The sequence below is a fragment of the Carcharhinus amblyrhynchos genome, chromosome 9, assembly GCF_965287045.1.
Source record: "Carcharhinus amblyrhynchos chromosome 9, sCarAmb.v2.hapA, whole genome shotgun sequence".
NCBI lineage: Eukaryota > Metazoa > Chordata > Chondrichthyes > Carcharhiniformes > Carcharhinidae > Carcharhinus > Carcharhinus amblyrhynchos.
In genome coordinates, this window is record NC_137332.1 from 79,143,046 (window position 1) to 79,164,525 (window position 21,480).

At 42.0% G+C, this 21,480-nt stretch overlaps 1 protein-coding gene across 1 annotated transcript in view; it reads right to left on the reverse strand.

Annotated features, from left to right (window-relative positions):
• LOC145348419 (ADAMTS-like protein 2) overlaps window positions 1-21,480 on the reverse strand; it is a 100,573-nt gene that overhangs the window by 43,826 nt on the left and 35,267 nt on the right. Inside the window, exons 7-10 of the mRNA XM_080196633.1 lie at window positions 20,921-21,001; window positions 20,633-20,808; window positions 12,457-12,634; window positions 8,071-8,521 (exon numbers count right to left, since the gene is read on the reverse strand). Coding sequence (XP_080052759.1) covers window positions 8,071-8,521; window positions 12,457-12,634; window positions 20,633-20,808; window positions 20,921-21,001 — 886 coding nt within the window. The remainder of the gene's footprint in view (window positions 1-8,070; window positions 8,522-12,456; window positions 12,635-20,632; window positions 20,809-20,920; window positions 21,002-21,480) is intronic.

Below are 21,480 nucleotides of genomic sequence, written 5' to 3' on the forward strand. Positions count from 1 at the left end.
GATTTATAAAAGGCTCAGAGATTACAGAGAGATGAAGGATCAAGACCAGGGAGTATTTTAAAAATGATAGTTGTTATATTCCAGAATGCACTGACAGCAAAACAAAATCTCCAAAAAGACAAACAAAACTGTAATATGATGGTCTGCCCTTCGAGCACTAAGGCCATTGACTGCCACAGCTATGAAAAGCGACATTCCGTCCTGATGGGTCACCAACAGACAGCTGTTTTAATAAGCATTCATAAAATGCAAATGGCATTTGCACCCAGCTGCCAGCAGGAAGACCAACCCATTATTAAAAGAATTGCAATGTGGGACAAAACTGGAGCACCCGGAGGAAACCCATGCAGACATGGAGAGAATGTGCAGACTCCACACAGACAGAGACCTAAGCTGGGGATTGAACCCAAGTCGCTGGCACCCATAGTGCTAACCGCTATGTCACAATGCCATGGTTTGGTTAGTCACGTATAACTGTACCTCATTGGTCAAAAAGATCACCAGTTGCGATTAACCACTGGTACAGCTAATTGAGGCAATGAGGAGTGACCACTGGGAGAGCAAGACAGCAAGCAGTGATCGAGGAGTGGTCGTGATGCGATTCAGACAGCAAGTAGGATTAACCAATCATTAAGAGTGACAGGCCTCTCAAATTTGATTGAATTCTTTGAGGGGATAACTAAGTGTGTAAATGAAGATGGAGCAGTTGGTGTCGTGTACATGGATTTTAGTAAGGCATTTGATAAGGTTCCCCGTGGTAGGCTCGTAAGAAAGTAAGGTGGTGTGGGATAGAAGGAAATTTGGCCGATTGGATAAGTAACTGGCTGTCTCAGAGGGTAGCGGTGGAGGGAAAATTTTCAGAGTGGAGGCCAGTTACCAGTGGTGTACCATAGGGATCAGTGCTGGGTCATCTGCTATTTGTGATTTTTATCAATGACTTGGGAGAAGGGGCTGAACGGTAGGTTTGTAAATTTGCTGATGACAACAAGATTGGTGGAGTAGTGGATGAGGTGGAGGGCTCTTGCTGACTGCAAAGAGACATTAATAGGATGCAGAGCTAGGCAGAAAAGTGGCAGATGGAGCTTAACCCTGGTAAGTACGAGGTGATTCATTTTGGTAGGACAAACTTGAACGTGGATTACATGGTCAATGGCAGGGTTCTGAGGAATGTGGAACAGCAGAGTGATCTTGGGGTTCACATTCACAGATCTCTGAAGGTTGCCACTCAAGTGGATAGAGCCGTGAAGAAAGCTAATAGTGTGTTAGCATTTATTAACAGGGGGTTTGAGTTTAAGAGCCATGGGGTTATGCTGCTACTATACCAAACCTTGGTGAGACCACATTTGGAATATTATGTGCAATTCTGGTCACCTCACTATAAGGAGGATGTGGAAGCATTGGACAGAGTGCAGAGGAGATTTACCAGGATGCTGCCTGGTTTGGAGGGTAGGTCTTTTGAGGAAAGGTTGAAGGAGTTGGGGTTTTTCTCTTTACAGCAGAGGATGACAGGTGACTTAATAAAGATTTATAAGATGATGAGGGGGATAGATAGAGTGGACGTGCAGAGACTATTTCCTCAGGTGGATGTAGCTGTTACTAGGGAGCATAACTTTAAGGTTCATGGTGGGAGGTATAGGAGGGATGTCTGAGGTAGATTTTTTACTCAGAGTGGTTGGGGTGTGGAAAGCACTGCCTGCTGTGATAGTGGAGTCGGACACTTTAGGAACTTTCAAGTGGTTATTGGATAGGCACATAGAGCACACCAGAATAATAGGAAGTGGGATAGTTTGATCTTGAGTTTGGACATAGCTCGGCAAAACATTGAGGGCCGAAGGGCCTGTACTGTGCTGTAACGTTCTATGTTTCTATTCTTTTGATAAGTAAAACAGTGTATAAGGGACAATTTATCTATGAGTGATCATAATATGACTAAAGTTAAATGTTCGGCTTAAAAGGGAGACATTTAGACAGCCTTTAGTTAAAACCAACTTTAATGTAATGAAAGAGATTGGTGACAGCAAACTGATCAAAACTGTTCTCGGGTAAACTGAACTGAAACAATGGGAGATGTTCAAAAAAAGGGTTTGGCTCAGTACAGGGTCAGTATGCACCTCTAAGAGGGCTAGTTAGCTCAGTTGGCTCCATGGCTAGCACCACAATGTGGATTTGATGCCCATTCCAGCTAAGGTAAACCTAGGATCTGCCTCATTACACAGCTAAAATTAAAGCTCATAGATCTGAAGGCAAGTTATTGATCTGATTGATGATGGGTGGAGATAATGGGCAGCTACCCAAACCAGAAGAAAGTGATTTGTGCTTTTCCACAAGAACATGTGCAGGGTCTCAGTTATTCATTATATTTATTAATAACTTAGTGCAATAGGGAACCATGTAACCAAGTTTGCCAAAAACAAAGATTGGTCAGGTATTCAGTAGTGTATATAAGATTACAAAGTGACGCTGAGATTGGGTAAAACAGGTAGATTTTGATGCAGGACAAGTGTGAAGTTATCCACTTTGGACCACAAAACAGGATAGATTTAAAATGCTAATAAGCTAAAGAGTGGGGGTCCAAAGAAATTTAGGATTTCACGTACCATGATCACTAAGGTGTAGGAATTAGGTCACAAACAAAAAATCCTAAGGACAAATGGAATGTTGGATTTTATAACTTAGAAGGCTAGGATGTATAAAGGACAGCTTTGGTACATACATGCAAATCTCTGGTTAGACTATATCCGAGGATAGGATGAACAATTCCAGGTACCACTCCTTAAGAAAAGATAAATTTCTCATGGAGAGAATGCAATGGAGAGTCACCAGGATATTACAGGGCTCATTAAATTTATGAGACGTAAACTAGACTTGCATTCTCTGGGTTTATAGAAGGTTATGGGTGTAATTTGGCTGAGGGTTTTACGAAAGGACTTGCTGCAGTACATCCCAATCATGGACGATGCAGACTTGGTGGGCTGAAGTGTCTGTTCTGTACTGTTCTTTTTTGTTAGATAGAAAGAAACGTATCCCACTAGTGGGGAAAGTCTAGGGCAAGGGGATATACTGCTACTCAGGAGAGAAACCAGAAAAGTTCTTCAATCAAAGAGTGGAAGAAGCATGGAACTCTCTCCAGAGACAGTAAATGCTAGCTCAACTAACCATTTTAAATCTTATTACAATCCCAGAGAGGCTGATTACTTTTAAACAATAAAATAATCTCCATGAAGCCAATGGAGAAATGATGGACACAATTTCAATTTTAAAAACTGTTTTCCATAACACATTACATCCAGCATAATTCAAATATTAAACATATGAAACATCTTCCAAACAAAGGGGTAAATTTCACTTTAAATGGTCAATACTCCTTTTTAGACAGCCCTTCAGAATTAAGGATAATTTGCTTCCTGTCTGGTTTGATGGTTACTGAGATGGCTGTTAATCCAGATGTAGTGAAGGAATGGTGATATATTTCCAAGTCAGGAGGGCGGGCTGGAGGAAAACTGGAAGGTGGTGGACTTCCCATACTTCTGCTGCCCTCACCATTTTAAGTGGTAGAGATCACGGGTTTAGAAGGTGCTGTCAAAGGTTGCTTGGTGAGTTGCTGCAGTGCATCTTACAGATAGTACGCACTGCTGCCAGTGTGCATTGGAGATGGAGGGAGTGAATGTTTAACATGGCAGATGGGGTGTCAATCAAGCAGCCCGTTATGCCTTAGATTGTGTCAAGCTTCTTGAGTGTTGTTAAAGCTTCACTAATTCAGGCAGAGAGAATCCCATCACACTCCTGACTTGAGCTTTGTGAAAGTGGACATGTTTAGGTGGTGAAATAGTAAGTTACTTGCCAAAGAATTCCCAATCTCTCACCTGCTGTCGTGGCCACAGTGTTTATGGCCAGTCTAGTTCAATTTCTAGTCAATAATAACCCCACAATGTTGATAGATGAAATGCTACTGAATGCCAAGAGGAGATGGTTAGAAATTCTTATTGCAGATGGTAATTGCTTGGCACTTGGGCAGCATAAATGTTACATGCCACTTACCAGCCTAAGCTGTTTTGCTGCTTATGGACACTGCTTCAGTACCTGAGATGCCATAAAAGATGCTGAACAATTATCAGTAAACGTCCCCATTACCAACCTTACGATGGGAGGAAGGTCATTGATGAAACTGCTGACAATGGTTGGACCTAGGACACTACCCTGAGGAACTCCTGCAGTAAGTCCCAAGACAGAGATGCCTGGTCATCAACTATAACCATCTTCCTTCAGTGTTACTGCCAGAATATTAACAGGGCCTTTGCAGTATCCAGCATCTTCTTGATAACACATAGATTGAATTGAATTGGCTAAAGACTGGCATCTGTGATGGCAGGAACCTCAAGAGAAACTGGAGACAGATCATTCACTTGGAACTTCTGGGTCATAATTACAAATGCCTCAGGCTTGTCTTTCGTTGAGGATAGGGATGTACATGGGGCCTCCTCCTCCCATGAGTTGTTTAATTGTCCACTATCATTAATAACTAGATGTGGCAGGCCTGCAGAGCTTAAACTTAATTGATCCATAGGAGATCACTTAGCTCTATCGCTTGCTATTTAGCATGCAAGTTGTCCTCTGATGTAGTTTCACCGGGTTGACACCTCATTTTTAAGTATGCATGTGCTTTTAGGTAGCATGCTCTCCTGCACACTTCATTGATCCTCCATCTTGATGGCATTGGAAGAGTGGGTGATATATCAACCATGAAGTTACAGATTGTTATCGAGTACAATTCTGCTGCTGCCCCACAGCGCTTTGTGTTTGCTCAGTCTTGAGTTGCTAGATCGGTTTGAAATCTCCCCCATTTAGCACAGTGGTGATGGAGAGCATTCTCAATGTGAAGTCGGGACATTGCCTCCAGAAGGACTGGGCGGTAGTCACTCCTACCGATACTGTTATGGGCAGTTGCGTTGGCACAAGTCTCCAGGTGTTAGGCTTCACAGAATCAACAGGGATGAGTCTGTTGTTTTGAGTGCCTAGGTCGGTGCCAAGTGGTCCGTATCGTTTTCAGACTTCAAGCAGTTCAAGACAACCAAGTGGTCGTCACTGGGTCATTTCAGTAGGCATTTAAAAGTTAATCACATTGGTGGTGAGGGGTTTGGAGCCACAGTCTGGAGTAGGCCAGACCAGGTAAAGATGGCAGATTTTGTCCCCTCAAGGACATTAGTGTACCAGATGGCTTTTTGCAATTCTACGGTCATCATTATTGAGATTAGCTTTTAATTGCAGATTTATTAATTGAGTTTAAATTCCACCAGCTGTGGTGATTTTTGAAGCAATATCCCCCAAAGCATTAGCCTGCACCCTGGGATTACTAATCCAGTGATATTCCCACAATACCAAAACCCCACCCTCAAGCAGAAGAGTTGCAATATTGTCCTGTTAAAAAAATGAAGGAATTCAACAGGTAGTTTCAGTAAAGTTGGGTATGAAGCAGAGAATGAAAGTAAGAATTGTATTGTGCAGTTCACAACTTCAGGGTGTCCCAAAAGGCTTTACAGTCAATGGTACTTGGAAGTGTGCTCACTGATGTAATATAAAAATCAAAGTAACCAATTAGCAGACAGCAAACTCCAACCAACAGTAAGGTGCTGATAACTGTTTTAATGATATGGGATGAGGGATAAACAGTGGCCAGGAAAAACTGGCCTAGACATGGAAAACTCTCCTGTTCTCCTTTGAAACAGTGCCATGGGATCTTTAATGTCAATCAGGCAGACATGGCTTCAGTTTAACATCTCATCTGAAACATAGTATTCTTGAGGGTGAAGCATTCCTAGCTTTTGTGCTCAGAGTACTGTAAGCCGTTTTAGGCCTCATATTATGGAAAGGCAGAACAGCCACAGATAATGTACAGTGAGAATGATGCCAGGATTAGAACCTATGCAGATACAGTAAAATTGCTTTCCTTGTCTCAGGCTTATTGGGGTGATAAATATAGGCTATACCCTTAGGAAGGCTGACTTTGCAACCATGTGATCAATGCAAGCACTTCCACAAGAAAATGGCAAAATTTCTACTGCAGCAGAAAAAGCCGATAAAGAACTTTGACAGAGTTAATGGTAAAAGCTGCTTCCCATAATTGAGGAACCAGTGTTGCCAAATTAGCAAGTTTAAAATGAAGAGTTAGGAGGTTGGTGAGGAGAATGGTTTTGTTGGAGCTTGGAAATACCTTGCAACAAAATTGACTGTGTGTTTGTAGTGGAGAATGACGAAGGTCCTAGACAAAGAGCAGAGCACAGAATAGCAGAGCTCGTACTAGAATGGGATGAATGGCCTCTTCCAATATTGTAAATTTCTATATTTCCATTCAAAATCTGCTTTCAATGCCTTAGTGAGTGCAGAATTTTTTTTTATATATACACTGACCATCAAGTTTAATTCAATTTACTAAATTTTGTTTCATAGACCAAGTGTGGAAGGCCCCATTTCCCATACAACTACTGGTTAAACCTGCATTGTCCATTTTCCCCTATTACCTAGTGCCAAAATTGTCAAGTGTCAAGTTGTTGCTTTAAGGATGCACCCAGCGTATGATGCTATCTTTCAAACAGTGATTTATTGCTTGGTGTTTTGCATGCTAAACTCAGCTGGAAATTACTAATGGTTTTTGGGATCATCAAACTGAAGGATATTAGTGCTTGGCAGTGGGATACTTTTCCTTTTTCAGGCATCCACTGTCAGTACTGAATACTCCAAACCACAAGAAGAGCACAATCAAGAAGAGCCTAAAACTCACAAATAGTTCATCATTTCACCTCTATTTATTGTGGCCACTTAATGCCAAATTAAGAGTTTACATCCACGAGAAACTGGGTTGTTTCTTCATTGAACCATTTCAAATAGGATTTCTTGAACCAGCAGACATGTGGGGAGAGGCGAGTCAAGCATAGCTCCGAAGCATGAAACAACAAATCTGCTAACCTGTCATCTTCATCATGAATGATTTGTTCCCTGCATTTTATGTTCTACTATACAATATTTTTTCTCAAAATACAGAGCATTTCTAACAAGCACTGTTGAATGATATGAAAGCTGCCCATGCACAGTTCGTACACTAACTTCTAGTTAATGCCAATGGGTTATATCTGGGGAGCTAGATCCACCCTGAGAGAAAGCAACCAGTGAGTGAGACAGTTGCTGATTGATTGATGCACAATATTGACAGAACTCCCAACTTTTCTCCAGAGCACAGCTGTCACATTTGGATTTTGTTTTCACCAGAAGATCAGGAAGCACAAAGCAAGAAAAGGCAATTCAACCACCAGTCATATAGGACGATCTACTCTTTACTTGATCTGATGGGAAGTTACTCAAAGACGATAAAAGGTCGGGAATACTAATCTGCCCCCTCACACGTACGGGTCTTAGTTGGTCTGTTGCTTTCCTTGCTGCGAGGAGGAACCAGGATTGCAGACTCTGTATTTCATTACTTCTAGGACTGATAAACAAGAGTGAATTGAGTTCAAGTTCAAAAAATAAAGTAATTGTTAAGAAAGCCCACCAACCACCTCAACTTTCTCAGAAGACTAAGGAAATTTGGTATGTCAGCTACGACTCTCGCCAATTTTTACAGATGCACCACAGAAAGTATTCTTGCTGGTTGTATCACAGCTTGGTATGGCTCCTGCTCTGCAAAAGGATGTGAATGTAGCCCAATCCATCACACAAATCAGCCTCCCATCCATTGACTCTGTCTACATATCCCGCTGCCTCAGCGAAGTGGCCAGCATAACTCAGGGCCCCACACACCCTGGACACACTCTCTTCCACCTTCTTCCATTGGGAAAGATACAAAAGTCTGAGGTCACATACCAACTAACTCAAGAACAGCTTCTTCCCTGCTGCCATCAGATTTTTGAAAGGACTTACCTCACACTAAGCTGATCTTTCTCTACATCTTAGCTTTTAACTGTCGCACTATACTCTGATTTCCTTCTCTATGTATGACATGCTTTGTCTGTATAGCATGCAAGAAACAATACTTTTCACTGTATGCTGATACATGTGACAATAATAATAGTTAAATCTTACCTTTCAGTGTCTGGTGACTGAACAGGCTCTGTCCTGTGGTTATTCAAGAAGTTTAAGAGGTGGAATGCAGTGGAATTGGAAAGCGGGTAAATCGAATCCGTTAGCAGGCTATAACTAAACCTCTCCTCTCCTCCAGTGTTTATTCCAGGCTCTGAGTCTGTATGAAGCTGTTCAAGTACACTGCCCTGATTTGGTTCTTCAAGTTGCTGGCTGTTGAGATCCATGTTTGAGTAACTGGTGAAGTTTTCAGTCCTGAACTTGGCTGAAATGTTGGCCTGCAGCTCTGTACACAGGATGGGCAAAGCCGCGTTCAGAGAGCTGTTCCTACATAACAGTCTCAGGCTGCCCTGCTGTGAAGTGCTTCGGAAGCTGCTGTGCAAACGGGGGTGGTGCAAAGTGCTTGTTGTGTTCCATGGCGTTGGACTCAGACTGATCACATTGGACTGAAGGGCTGTGAAAGAAACACTGGATTAGAACTGTGCTCTCCGTACAGTAGGTTATCCAAATCTGACATATGGATAAAAGATAGGAGAATAAGAGCCGTTTAGCTCCACCATGCTGTTGCACTGTGGCTGATCTATATCTTAACTCCATCTGCCAGCATCAGTTCCATAACTCTGCCATTCTGCAAAACAGGTCTTTGGGGCTGGGTGGGGAGGATCTGATCACAGAATTCTTGCTCTGATTTCCCCTTCCCCACTAGAAGGCTGTTTTATTCCACTTTCAAGATATTAAACTTACAATCCACCGCTCCGCAAAACCATGTGTTGGTGAGACGATGCCATAGTGGTAATGTCATTGTGCCAATCATCCACAGAGCCCAGGATAATACTCTGGGGCCAGGGGTTCAAGTCCTCCCATTGCAGCTGGCAAAATTTGAATTTAAATTAATAAATCTGAAAACTAAGGTCAGTCTCAGTAATAGTGATCGTGAAGCCATCATTTGTCAGAAATACCCAGCTGGTTCACTAACATCCTTAAGGGCAGGAAATCTGCTGCCTTTACCTGGTCTATATGTGACTCCAGATCTACAGTGATGTGGTTGACTCTCTGCAATAGCCTAACTAGAATAATTAGGAACGGGCAACAAATGTTAGCCTTGCTACATCCCCATAAAATAATTTTTGAAATGATCCATCCACAAACAGTGCATTCTGACAGAGAAAATGGAGTTATGTGTGTAGGCCCTGACAATTACACTATACAGGGCAAGCTTCTTCGATTGGCAAAACTGACACGCTTTAATCCCCCTTCTAAGGAGGGCCATCACGCAGACCTTTAGACTCTATAACCTGGCCACTTTGCTCAAGCAAAAAAAGAGACGGCCGTACAGCATGCACAGCCTGACAACTCAAATGGCATCACTCAACTGAATAACCACCTCAACAGATACAACCCACCTCAGCTGGAAACTTGCACTCCCTCTCACCCCAACCAGTTCTTTCCACCAGATGGACAATTTTCTTTCAACGACATAAATAGCACCTTTAATGTATTAAATGTCTCAGCGTGCTTCACAGGAGCGTTACAAAATAAAGTATCACACTGAGCCACCCGAGGCGATATTAGGGCAGATGCCCAAAAGCTTCGGCAAAGATGTAGGTTTTAAGGAGGAAAGCCAGGTGAAGAGGTGGAATAGTGCTTGGGGTTCAGGCAACTGAAAACAGCCACACTACTGAAGCATTTAAAGAATCAGGGATGAGCACAAGGCCAAAATTTACAGAGCGCAAGGTATCTCAGAGTTGATATCGCAACAGGTTGTAATAAATATAGGAATAGGTGCAGTCATGGAGGGATTCAAAAACAAGGATGAGAATTTTAAAATCAAGACGTTTCTTGACTGGGAGATAGTGTAGGTCAACAAGTACAGGGGAACAGGTCTTGCTGCAAGTTTCGGATTACCTCAAGCGTACAGAGGATGGACTATGGAGGTCATGCAGCCAGGAGTGCATTGGAATACTCGCGTTTGGGGGGTAACAAAAGCATGAATGAGGGTTTCAGTTGCAGATGAGTTGAAGTCAGGAAATGTTCCAGAGGTGCAGCAGATAGACACCGAGATCTATCTGGACTGTTCCAATTCGATTAAAAACAAACAAATTTCCAATCATGATATATCAGCCACAACTCAGCGATAACACTCGCACCTCTGAATGAGAAAATGCTGGGAAAAAACTCAACCCGTCTGGCAGCATCTATGGCAAGAGAAACAGAGTTAATGTTTTCCTCTGAAGAGAAGAGTTGTACGGACTCAAAACTCAAGCTCTGTTTCCCTCTCCACAGGTGCTGCCAGATCTGTTAAGCTTTTCCAAAATGTTCTGCTTTTATTTCAGATTGGCAGTATCTGCTGTATGTTGCTTTTATTTTGGCTTAGAGTTCAAACCTCACGTAATCCTGAATGCACATCAAAATGGTATTGAAATAGATTTGCACTGTCAGAGGTGACATCTTTTGGTTCAAACCAAGGCCCTACCTACCCTCAGGAAGGTATAAAGCATCCTGTGGCACTACTTACTGTCAGATCATTTATCTTGTTGCTGTTTGGTGGGATCTTGCTGTGAGCAAATTGGCTGCAATGGTTCCCTATTTTCCAATGTTGACTACATCTCAAGTTCTTTACTGGAAACAGAAGGTGCTTTGAGATGTCCTGAGGATGTGAAAAGCATGAAAAGGTCAGGAAGGCGAATGGGATGCTGGCCTTCATAGCGAGGGGGATTGAATATAAAAGTAGGGAGGTCTTGCTGCAGCTGTATAGGGCATTGGTGAGGCCACAGCTGGAGTACTGTGTGCAGTTTTGGGCGCTGCACCTGCGCAAAGATATTTTGGCCTTGGAGGGAGTGCAGAGGAGGTTTACTAGGCTGATACCGGAGTTGAGGGGGTTGAGCTATGAGGAGAGGCTGAAAAAACTAGGCTTGTACTCGTTAGAGTTTAGAAGAATGAGGGGAGATCTCATTGAGACGTATAAGATGATGAATGGGATGGATAGGATAGAGGTGGAGAGACTCTTCCCGCTCAAAAAAGACAGTAGGACTAGGAGGCACAGCCTCAGGATAAAGGGGGGGTGGTTTAGAATGGAGTTGAGGAGGAACTTCTTCACTCAAAGGGTGGTGAATCTCTGGAATTCTCTGCCCGTTGAAGTGGTGGAGGCTGCCTCGCTAAATATTTTTAAGACGCGGGTTGATGGGTTTTTGATAAGGAGAGGGGATTAAGGGTTATGGGGAGAGGGCGGGAAAGTGGAACTGAGCCACGACAGATCAGCCATGATCTTATTGAATGGCGGGGCAGGCTCGAAGGGCTAGATGGCCTACTCCTGCTCCTATTTCTTATGTTATGTTCTTATGATAGAAATGCAAGTCTTGTTTTTCTCATGGGGTGTGCCATTGCGTGAGCCGAGTGCTGATGGGAGCAAAGGAATGGGGCATATACAGGCAGTGATAGGTCTGACACTTCTCTAGGGGATATCAGGCCAATGGGACTCTGAAACAGAGGGCAAGAGGGTGCACAGGGCTTCTAGGAAGGATCAGGAGTGATGAGAGTTTGGGGCAAAAGGATATGTTGGGGCAGAAGGAACTAAACCTCTACTCCTTCACTGTCACTGGCTTAAAATCCTGGATGTTCTTCCCTAACAGCACTGTGAATGTATCTACACCATGTAGACTGCAGCTGTACAAGAAGGCAGCTCACCGCCACATTTTCAAGGGCAATTAGGGGTGAGCAATAAATGCTGGCTTAGCCAGTGAAGCCCACATCCTGTGAACGAATAATAGAAAGGCAGTGGGTGAGGTGAGTGCAGAGGGATAACCACAAGTGGGTTAGGGTTGTAAACATAAAACAATGCAAATGATGAAAGGTGATAGTCTCCTTTGGGAGGACGTGGGTAAGTGGTAGAATGTGAGAATAGGTGAAATGGTGAAAAATTTAACAATGAAATTTCTGGGTAACTGTATCAAAAAGTATGGAGAAAAGGGTGGGTAAATGGAGTTGGGTTCCAGATCAACCACCATTTAGTTAAACAGGACCAAGAAACTGAATGTCTTAGCTCTCGTCTTAACGTTCAGAATGCTGCTCATTTGTGTGTTATATGAGAAGTTAATACTGGAATTCAGGGAAACACAGGAAAAGCTTAGGGCTGCACATCTTTCACACAACAGATAAACAAATATTGAATTGAGGAAGGTTGCAGCCTGATTTTGAAGCTTCCTCCTGAACTGCTCCATTCATGTGGCTTCATGAGACATATAAAACTCAGAAATGTCACAGATATTATTTGAAGGATAGAGCTCCCAATCCTGATCATCTGATTTGCCAAGACAGACATTCCCATCCCCCAACTCCAGGTCAACTCCCATCTCATTTGGAAAGCTGCATCATTAGGAAGCAATGTCTCACCATTAGGGCCTGGGTGGAGTTTGACTCGATGCCAGTTGTTGATACGGTCTTCATACTTCGTTTCAGGGACACTGAAGTAGAACGGACTCTCAACGGGAGGTGCAGGCTTCAGCACGGGTGGCCGTGGGATCGTGTACTCATACGTTACGTGTGGCATCTTCCCATTGAGGTTGTAGTACTGTTTTAGCAGAAAGGGGCGTAATTATAACCAGAGAGCAACAAAAGCATTTCAGAATAAACTTTCTATTCTCTATTAGAATGTTGTTCTTGATCTTAATCAAAGCAGAGCTGTGATTCAATGATGCTGGGTATTACCAAGTCTAACAAGAGTTATAGAGCAGAAGAGGGAAATCAAATGGTGGTTAGTTGATAGCAAGCTTCAGTTTTAATTGTCCATAGACAGGAATAGCAAGAGCAAGGATAGGCAGGTGAAGTTAAAACGTTCCTCAATATTCAACAAATTCTGCAACAATGAACAAGATAGGAGATTGCACAATGAGCCTTCATTGAAGTGCAGCAAAGCATATGGAGCTTAGAAGGAACTAATGAGGAATAGTCTAAGTAAAAATGACTATAGTGACATTGATAAAGCAAAGAATCATAAAAAGATTGAGGCAGAGGGGTATTAAGAGCTTTCCAAGCTATTCCTCATTACCTGTCCTGAGCTGTGAAAGAAGTGTTAATAAATAGAAACACTGTTTATTTCCCATCCTATATTGTTAAGAACATAAAGGAATAGAAGCAGGGGTTGACAATTTCATTTAGATAGGAAACCAAAATTGCATTCAGTGCTGTATAATTATAGAAAGATTCCTGTACTCTAATCATTTTGTGACAAAAATATGCTTTTTGAAAACCCAAATACATCATATGTATTGGTTATTTCTCCTGCATCCCAGAAGATACATTATCAAAAAATTGGCAAAGTTAGTCACTTTGCCACCATATGTCAATTTACCCATAACAACTGAATGGCTGCGTGGAAAAATGTTGCTGTTCTATAGAAAATCAAATAATCTATAACTGTCAACTTGGCTAGGTGAGAATAGTCTTGCTTCTGGGTCAAAAGAATATAGGGCCAAATACCACTCTGGGGCTTTATGGACAGGCTGATGGTCCAGTGCAGCACCCACAAAGTTACCATCTGGAATGCAATGCCTGAAAGGGTGGTGGAAGTAGATTAGTACAAACTGAAGAGGAGATGGAATACATTAATAAAAAGAAGTAATTTGCAATGAGTGAGATCTTAGTTGTTTCAAAGAGCTGGCATAGGCATGATGGACCAAATAGCACTTTTCTAGGCATCTTCATTCCACAATATTTCTACCTGACCCAGTGGGGATATCTGTTGACACTGAAAAGATGTACTTTGTGATCCTTTTAGGAGCTGAGTGCTGAACTTTCTTTGAGCACTTTCTAAGAGGGCTGCTGATTTCAGGATTCATGACCCTATTCCTGAGGAGTACAAGGTATCATCTTTCAGTTAAGATGTTAAACCATTGGGATATAAAGGATTCCATGGCATGATTTTGAAGAGCAGCAGAGGAGCTCACCTCTGTACATTTATATACAAAAAGGTGCATTGACCAATATTTATTCCTCAACCCCTCTCATTGACAGAGATGATCTGGTCATTGGCTACTAAGTTACCTTCAATACAACAGTGACTGTACTTCAAAATATATTTCACTGGCTGTGGAGGCCCTGTGGGATGCCCATGGCTCAAGAAAGTTCTATCTTTCTTCAGCCAAGAGGAGCCTGGGGAACCTAGGACTCAGATATTGATTAAAAAAATGACAGCCGGACCTTTAGGATTAATATTTTCAGTTTACTTTTCCCCCAGGCACATCCTACAATCACTAAAGGGATCACTGCTTCTATACAGAAGATAGTGGGTGAGTGGGCATAAAAGTGCAGCAACTTGACATGGGGACATGAGGAACCACAGAAGGTGGTTGCAGGTCATATCTTGGCATGGGAGACATCAGGAGGACCTTCTAAACTTACCTTTCAAAAGATTCCCTCATACAGACAGTGGCTCACAACACCTCTGAGGTGCTGTTTGAAAGGTTGCCCCAACCGCATGAGAATTGTGGAGAACCAGGACATGCCTATTCCCGTAAATGGAGCCAGCCAGGCCAGGAGTGCAGGGTGCCGGTGCGTTACCCAAATCAGCATGCACCCTCAAAAAGCAGTAAAAACCTCAGAATAGGGTCAAGAATCCTGAAATCAGCAGTCCTTTTAGAAAGCACTCAAAGAAAATTCAGCCCTCAGCTCCTAAAAGGATCACAAAGTACATCTTTTCAGTGTCAACAGGTATCCCCACTGGGTCAGGTAGAAATATTGTGGAATGAAGAAGCCTAGAAAAGCACTATTTGGTCCATCATGTTTATGCCAGCTCTTTGAAACAACTAAGGTCTCACTCATTGCAAATTACTTCTTTTTATTAATGTATTTCATTTTCTCTTCAGTTTGTACTAAATCTTACTTCCAACACCCTTTCAGGCATTGCAATCCAGATCACAAGTCTGCATAAAAATCATTTTTCCTCATCTCACCTCTGGTTCTTTTGCATAAACATGTGAACTCTGCCAGCGAGGACAGTTATCAACCCCCTTCCTAACGTTTTCACGCTTCTAGCAGACCTCCCGTTAACCTGCTGTACTCTGAATAGTACATTCCCTGCTTTTCCAATCCCTCTTCCCTGGCACTATTCTGATAAGTCTCCTCTGCCACCTCTCCAAGGCTTTATCACCCTTCCTGAAGGATGGTGCCCAAAATAGGCCTCAAGGCTTCAGCTAAGACCTGACCAGTGATTTCTAAAGGTTCAGCTAAACCTTATTGCTTTGATACTCTATGCCTTTGCTTAGAAAGTCCAGGATCTTGAACTTTTGGTTTGAATTTATTCTATCAGCCGTTAGGCAGGAAATATTCGATAAGAACATAAGAAATAGGAGGAGTAGGCCATCTAGCCCTTCGAGCCTGCCCCGCCATTCAATAAGATCATGGCTGATCTGTCGCTGCTCAGTTCCACTTTCCCGCCCTCTCCCCATAACCCTTAAAGGCATAATAAACCCTTCCACCATCACAGAAAATCTATTTGTGCATCAGGCTTAAGGGACATACTGGATATAGACAAACAAAACATTTTGCCTGATGGAACAGGAATCTGGTTAATACATCATGAAAACTCACTGTAAAAAATTAATTCACAAGAAAACAAGATTAGTACCCAAGATATTATGCCCAGCAATGACAGTCATGTGATAATCATAAACTTATGTTCAAAATCCTCAATATCTACCTTAAATTTTATTGCCAAAACTGATGCTGCTCCCCTCCTGTCAAATGAACTGCTCCTCAGGGCTGCTGACCTATAACATCATAAGATGAAGAGATTGTTGTCAGAAGCACAATCCAAGAGTTAATGCTGGAGTCACATTGCACATTAGCTCTTCACTAGCAAAGGGAACATTCAAAACTTTCCAAAAGCTTTTGAAAAATATTGGAGCCTATTTTAGGGGGCTGGATACTATGCAAGGAAGTCCTTTCAAAGAGTATCCGTACTTTGTTTCTGGTAAGTATCCCAAATACGCAGTGTTAAAAATAAACTTTCTATCTGTTCTGGTTTAATGCCAAATTGGGCAACTGCCTCAAGTCTCCATCAAAAGTGGCTGGGTGGAAGTGAGATCTTGCACTAACTTAACAAGGAATTCCTCCCATTTCATTCCCAGGTGCCATAATTAGTTAAAATTCTAATTATTCTAACCTGAATTGTTTGAGGCTCAGCCTTTGCCAAAATGGCAAATGAATGGCAGCTTCCTGTTTGTTTTTAACATTCATTCTCAAGTTAGAGAAGGCCACCATTTATTCCCAGTGCCTAATTGTTTATCAGAAGGCAGTGGTGTGCCTTCTTTTTAAGCAGCTGCCATCTGTGCAGTGTAGGCCATTCCACAGTGCCACTAGAACTGGGTGCTTCAGGGTTTTGGCAGGCAGAGTGAAAAGAAGGAATGCACGGATATTCTTTTTTTTTTAAATCTGCATGCTAGCAACAACAGTGTGCATCTCAGGATGAGGAGAGATTGGGAACAATTTATTCAAATCTGCATTTCTCAACACAAGTGGGAGAAAAAGAAGCAGCTATAGCTTGGCATGGTAACGAAGGAAAGGATTTTTGCACTGAGAGCATTTCCCTGTCCAGTATCGATCCTCCTTAAGCTATTTACCATGTGGATATCTCCCTTAGCTAGCACGCTCCATCTCAGCCATGTTCCTCACAAGCAGTCTCTTCACTTTTTGATGTTACGGATCAGCAGCCCAGTGGAGCAGTTCATTTGACAGTGGTGGGAGGGGAAGGACAACATGAATGTGGCAGTAACATGTATAATGCGTAAATTCAGAAGTTTGAACTTGTCAATGTTTTGGTTTTATGAAGGAACTCATGCATTAAGGAAAAATATCTGAAGAATGGTGTTAGCTTGGGGAAACCTCTTGCACCATTCGAGGATGGGCACTCACATTTCTTCACTGAATTTGCAACAATAAATGCAAAGTTTTGAATGTTCCATTTTGCCATGGATTCCATTGTTAACAACAGACAGATGTCACACACATTTGTGCCTTACTTCAATTGCATTTCAGAATGCAATGAATTGTACAGATTTCCTTGCGCAGCTGAATAGAAAATAAGAATTCCTGTTACATAAAGAAAGAAAAGGAAGAACTTCAAGTAGCACTTGTGATGAACTCAGGACATCCAACAGCACTTCACAGCCCAGGGAGTACAGTTATAATACTTGCAAACAAAGCAGCCATTTGAACAAGTCCCACAAAAGACATCAAGGTCAATGGTCACAAAAACAGGAAATGCTGGAGAAACTCAGCAGATCTGACAGCATCTGTGGAGAGAGAAAAGAACCAATGTTTCAAGTCTGGATGACCGAACTTGGAAGTTCAGGCAAGGGACCATCCAGACTCAAAATGTTGGCTCTATTCTCTCTCTCTCCACAGATGCTGTCAGATCCACCGAGTTTGTCCAGCACTTTGTTTTTGTTTCAGATTCCAGCATCCGCAGTATTTTGCCTTTATCTAAGGTACATGGTCAGTTTATCTAGTTGGGTGAAGCTGGTTACTGAATATTGGCCAGGTGCCTGGAAAGCACCCGTACTCTTCTTTGAATAGCACGTGCAGGATCCTTGACATTTGAACATGGCAGATGAATAGGGTCTACGTTGAATATCTGATCCAAAAGACACAACATCCCCAGTGATACAGGATTCCTGGAGGGTCAGTTTCAATTGTGAGCTCACGCTGAGGAACAGAGCTTGAACCCTACTTTTTTATTCTTATCTCCTGATTCGGAAGTGAGCATGCTGTCATTGAACCAAGCTGACTTTGCTCAGAGAAATAATGAACGGCTCATGGTAGGGTAGCCAACCCTCCAAGGTTGCCCTGGAGTCTCCTCAATTAAGGTTAATCTCCGAAATACTATAGCCATCGGCCTTGGAGAAAATTCAAAGTGGCAATGAAAATTTGTTCTAGTTAATTTTTTTTAACACTTTTGTTTACTGGTTAGGAAAGTACTGGATATGGGTAAAAGCTGACATCATGAACCACTGGATAACGAGAAACCTATTCATTTTCCAATTTGTGTGGGAAGACAGTGTACCGAAAGGATGGACATATTGGCTAACCAACAATGGGTTTGGGGCATTTGATTGCAGAAGATCATGTGAGAAGACCTCCAGCAATATTTTCAAACAACAAAGCAAGAAATTTCCAGCCACCAACTTTCCACTCTTTAGCTAACAAAGGGTGGTCAAATGCTCCCTACAGGGTCAATGAAAACTTAGTCCTGATTAGTTGCTTGACTGTATTATGAAAAGTATTGATTCTGATTCAAATTTAAAAACAGAATTTCCTATAGATGAATTGGAATTGATACACTTCTCTGTCACAGAATTGGAAGCTCCTTTTCATTCATCCAAAAAGCAACCAGTATTCTCCCAATAGCCAAGATGTTAATACGGTGCAGCTTTCAAAGCAGTGTGAAATGTCAGGTGAAAAAACATTACGAGAAGTTACCATCCTTATTTTCAAGAAAATTTAGGAAGATAGCACAGAATAAAGTAGAAAGAGTGCAGAAAAGATTTACTGAGATGCTACCGGGACTTGATGGATTGAGTTATAAGGAGAGGCTGGATAGACTGGGACTTTTTTCTCTGGCGTGTAGGAGGCTGAGGGGTGATCTTACAGAGGTCTATAAAATAATGAGGGGCACAGATCAGCTAGATAGTCAATATCTTTTCCCAAAAGTAGGGGAGTCTAAAACGAGAGGGTGTAGGTTTAAGGTGAGAGGGGAGAGATACAAAAGTGTCCAGAGGGGCAATTTTTTCACACAGAGGGTGATGAGTGTCTGGTACAAGCTGCCAGAGGTAGTTGCAGAGGCAGTACAATGTTGTCTTTTAAAAAGCATTTAGATAGTCACATGGGTACAATGGGTATAGAGGGATATGGGCCAAATGCGAGCAATTGGGATTAGCTTATGGGTTTTCAAAAAAAAGGGCGGCATGGACAAGTTGGGCCAAAGGGCCTATTTCCACATTGTAAATCTCTATGACTCTAATATTGTTAGAATAAAACAGATAACATTACCTTAATATCATACAGACGTACAGATCCCTGTCTACCCGTGTCAAGTCTACTCAGTAATGTTTTGCCGTGTTTAGTTTGAAATTTGGTGACCATCAGTAAGAACAGTTATCTGATCCCTCCGAAGGGTCATTAATTGAGAAGCTAATTCCTGCCAGACAGGGATGAAGAAGTATCATGGAAAGTTGATGAAGGTAGTGTGTGATTTGTATATGAACTTTCAAAAGGAGTTCAGTAAAGAACTACATAATAGTCTTGTTAGCAAAACTGAAGTAAATAGGTTTAAAGGGACAGGAAAATTTATGAATGAAATGGGCTAAGAAATAGAAAGCAAAGGAAAACGGCGTTTCCCCGGAGTCTGTATTAGGACCACCGCATTTTGAGATAAATATTGAGTTGGATTTGGATAAGCAGCATATAAATTCAAAATTCACAGATGGCATTATACAAGAAAATCTAGTGAGCGATGAGGAAGGTAACAACAAATTTCAGGAGGACAAATACCAAACAATGAAGTGGGCAGACATATAGCGGGTGCAATGTGTGCAAATTGAAGGCTTTCAATCAAAAAAAAATAATAAGGGGCAGAATAAGCAAAATGGTAACATTGAAAGGAACACGGTCAAGATGTGAAGGTAAGCGTACACAAATTTTTCAAAGAAGTTAGCAAGAAAAGTCGAGATCACTGTTAGAAAAGCATTTGGGATTCTTGCGTTTATTAATAGGGGAACAGAGAGCAAAAGCAAATACTCATACCCCCCTGCATCCCACCAGCTAGATTATCTTGTCAGAATGAAGTTGTCAAAGCCTCAGAGGGCAAGACGATTAATTAAAATGATGCCAATGATAAGCAACTGAAGAGGAAAAATTGCAAGGCTATTGGGAAACAGCAGAAGAGTGTAACTAATTCACCAGCTCTTGCAGAGAGTTGGCACAAACAGGGTGAGCAGAATGGCCTCTCTCTTTGATTGTATGATTCAATTCCTGGTCCACAGAGAGGCATCACTAAGGACATCAATACATGAGCTACAGATGATCACAATGTCCCAAGATCAGGGAGGGTGGAGGCGAGGGTGGGAAGACCAGGGTAGCTTCTGTACATCAACGACTGATGGAAAACACACATGTAGATAGGGCACTGCTTTCCTGTGATGCACTCTGTAGCCAAACAGCTTTATCAAATTGACTGTCAAGGTCCACAAGTGCAAAACAATTACCCGGAACTGTAACCCAGCAAGGAGGAGAGCAGGGGAGATAATTGTTGAAAGAAAACATGACTAACAAAAACTATGTCCTTTCAAGATAGTATTCTTTCCTTCCAGAGGGATTACAGAAAGTACCCTCCCTTTACATGTAATCATCCGTCTTTTCAATGTGTAAACATCACTTATTGTAATTCCTACACTTTTTTTTATTGATGGGTAATTAATTAAAAGTATATATTAACAGGGCCTCTCAATGATCACAAGATTACAGATAAAATGACAGTACAAAGCCTATTGCTGCTGTTATCGGAGTTACATACCATAACATTCAGTCCTTGGTTAGTGGGCCCTTGAGCAATGATGTATTCAAAGCCATCAGACAGCGGATTTGCAGGTCGTCTATACTTAAATATTGTCCCGGCCACTCGGAAGTTCCGAGGATTGTCAATTGCTGTGTTCCCATTGAAGAAAAAGTATCCACCTTCGTCTGCAAGAGCTTCAAGAGGTAAAACAATGGAGTAGTAATTAATAACACAAGAGTAAGGGTGGAGTAGGTGAGGGGTAAAAAAGGGGTGAAGAAAATGTTTGAACTAATTCAATGAAATTACCTAAAATATTTTCTGTTTTCCTCCTTTCAATAATTTGGATATCAGAAGCACCAACGGGAATATTGGTAATGAAGAGATAACCTGCAGACCAAGGGGAAAGATAGTCATCAAACCAAAAATCACTTCAGTTACATTTGAATGCAGGGATGTTGGGGCTGCCCACAAGTATAGCTCCTAAATAAAACATGACTCCCTATCCAGAGATCTCTATCTGATGATGGTGTACATTGGAATCCTGGAAGCTTTCAAGTTTTGGAAAGAAGCTCATATGAAAAGCTTTTTCAAGGATCACAGACCAGCTTTGTCTGTCAACAGCAACGCCCCCCCCCCCTCCCCACATAACTTAACATTAAATAGTTCAAATCAGGGTTTGTAATTTACCCACATTACGTCGGAGTCTTGTGCATCTCCATTTGTTTCACGTTACCAATGGTAACCCTACCTCCTGCCATCTCAGCTCTTAGCTCTGGAATTCTCTCTCTAAATCTTACTGCCTCTCTGATTTACCCTCCCCCATCAAAATCCTGCTCAAAACCTACTCCCTTCAAAAGTTTTGGTCA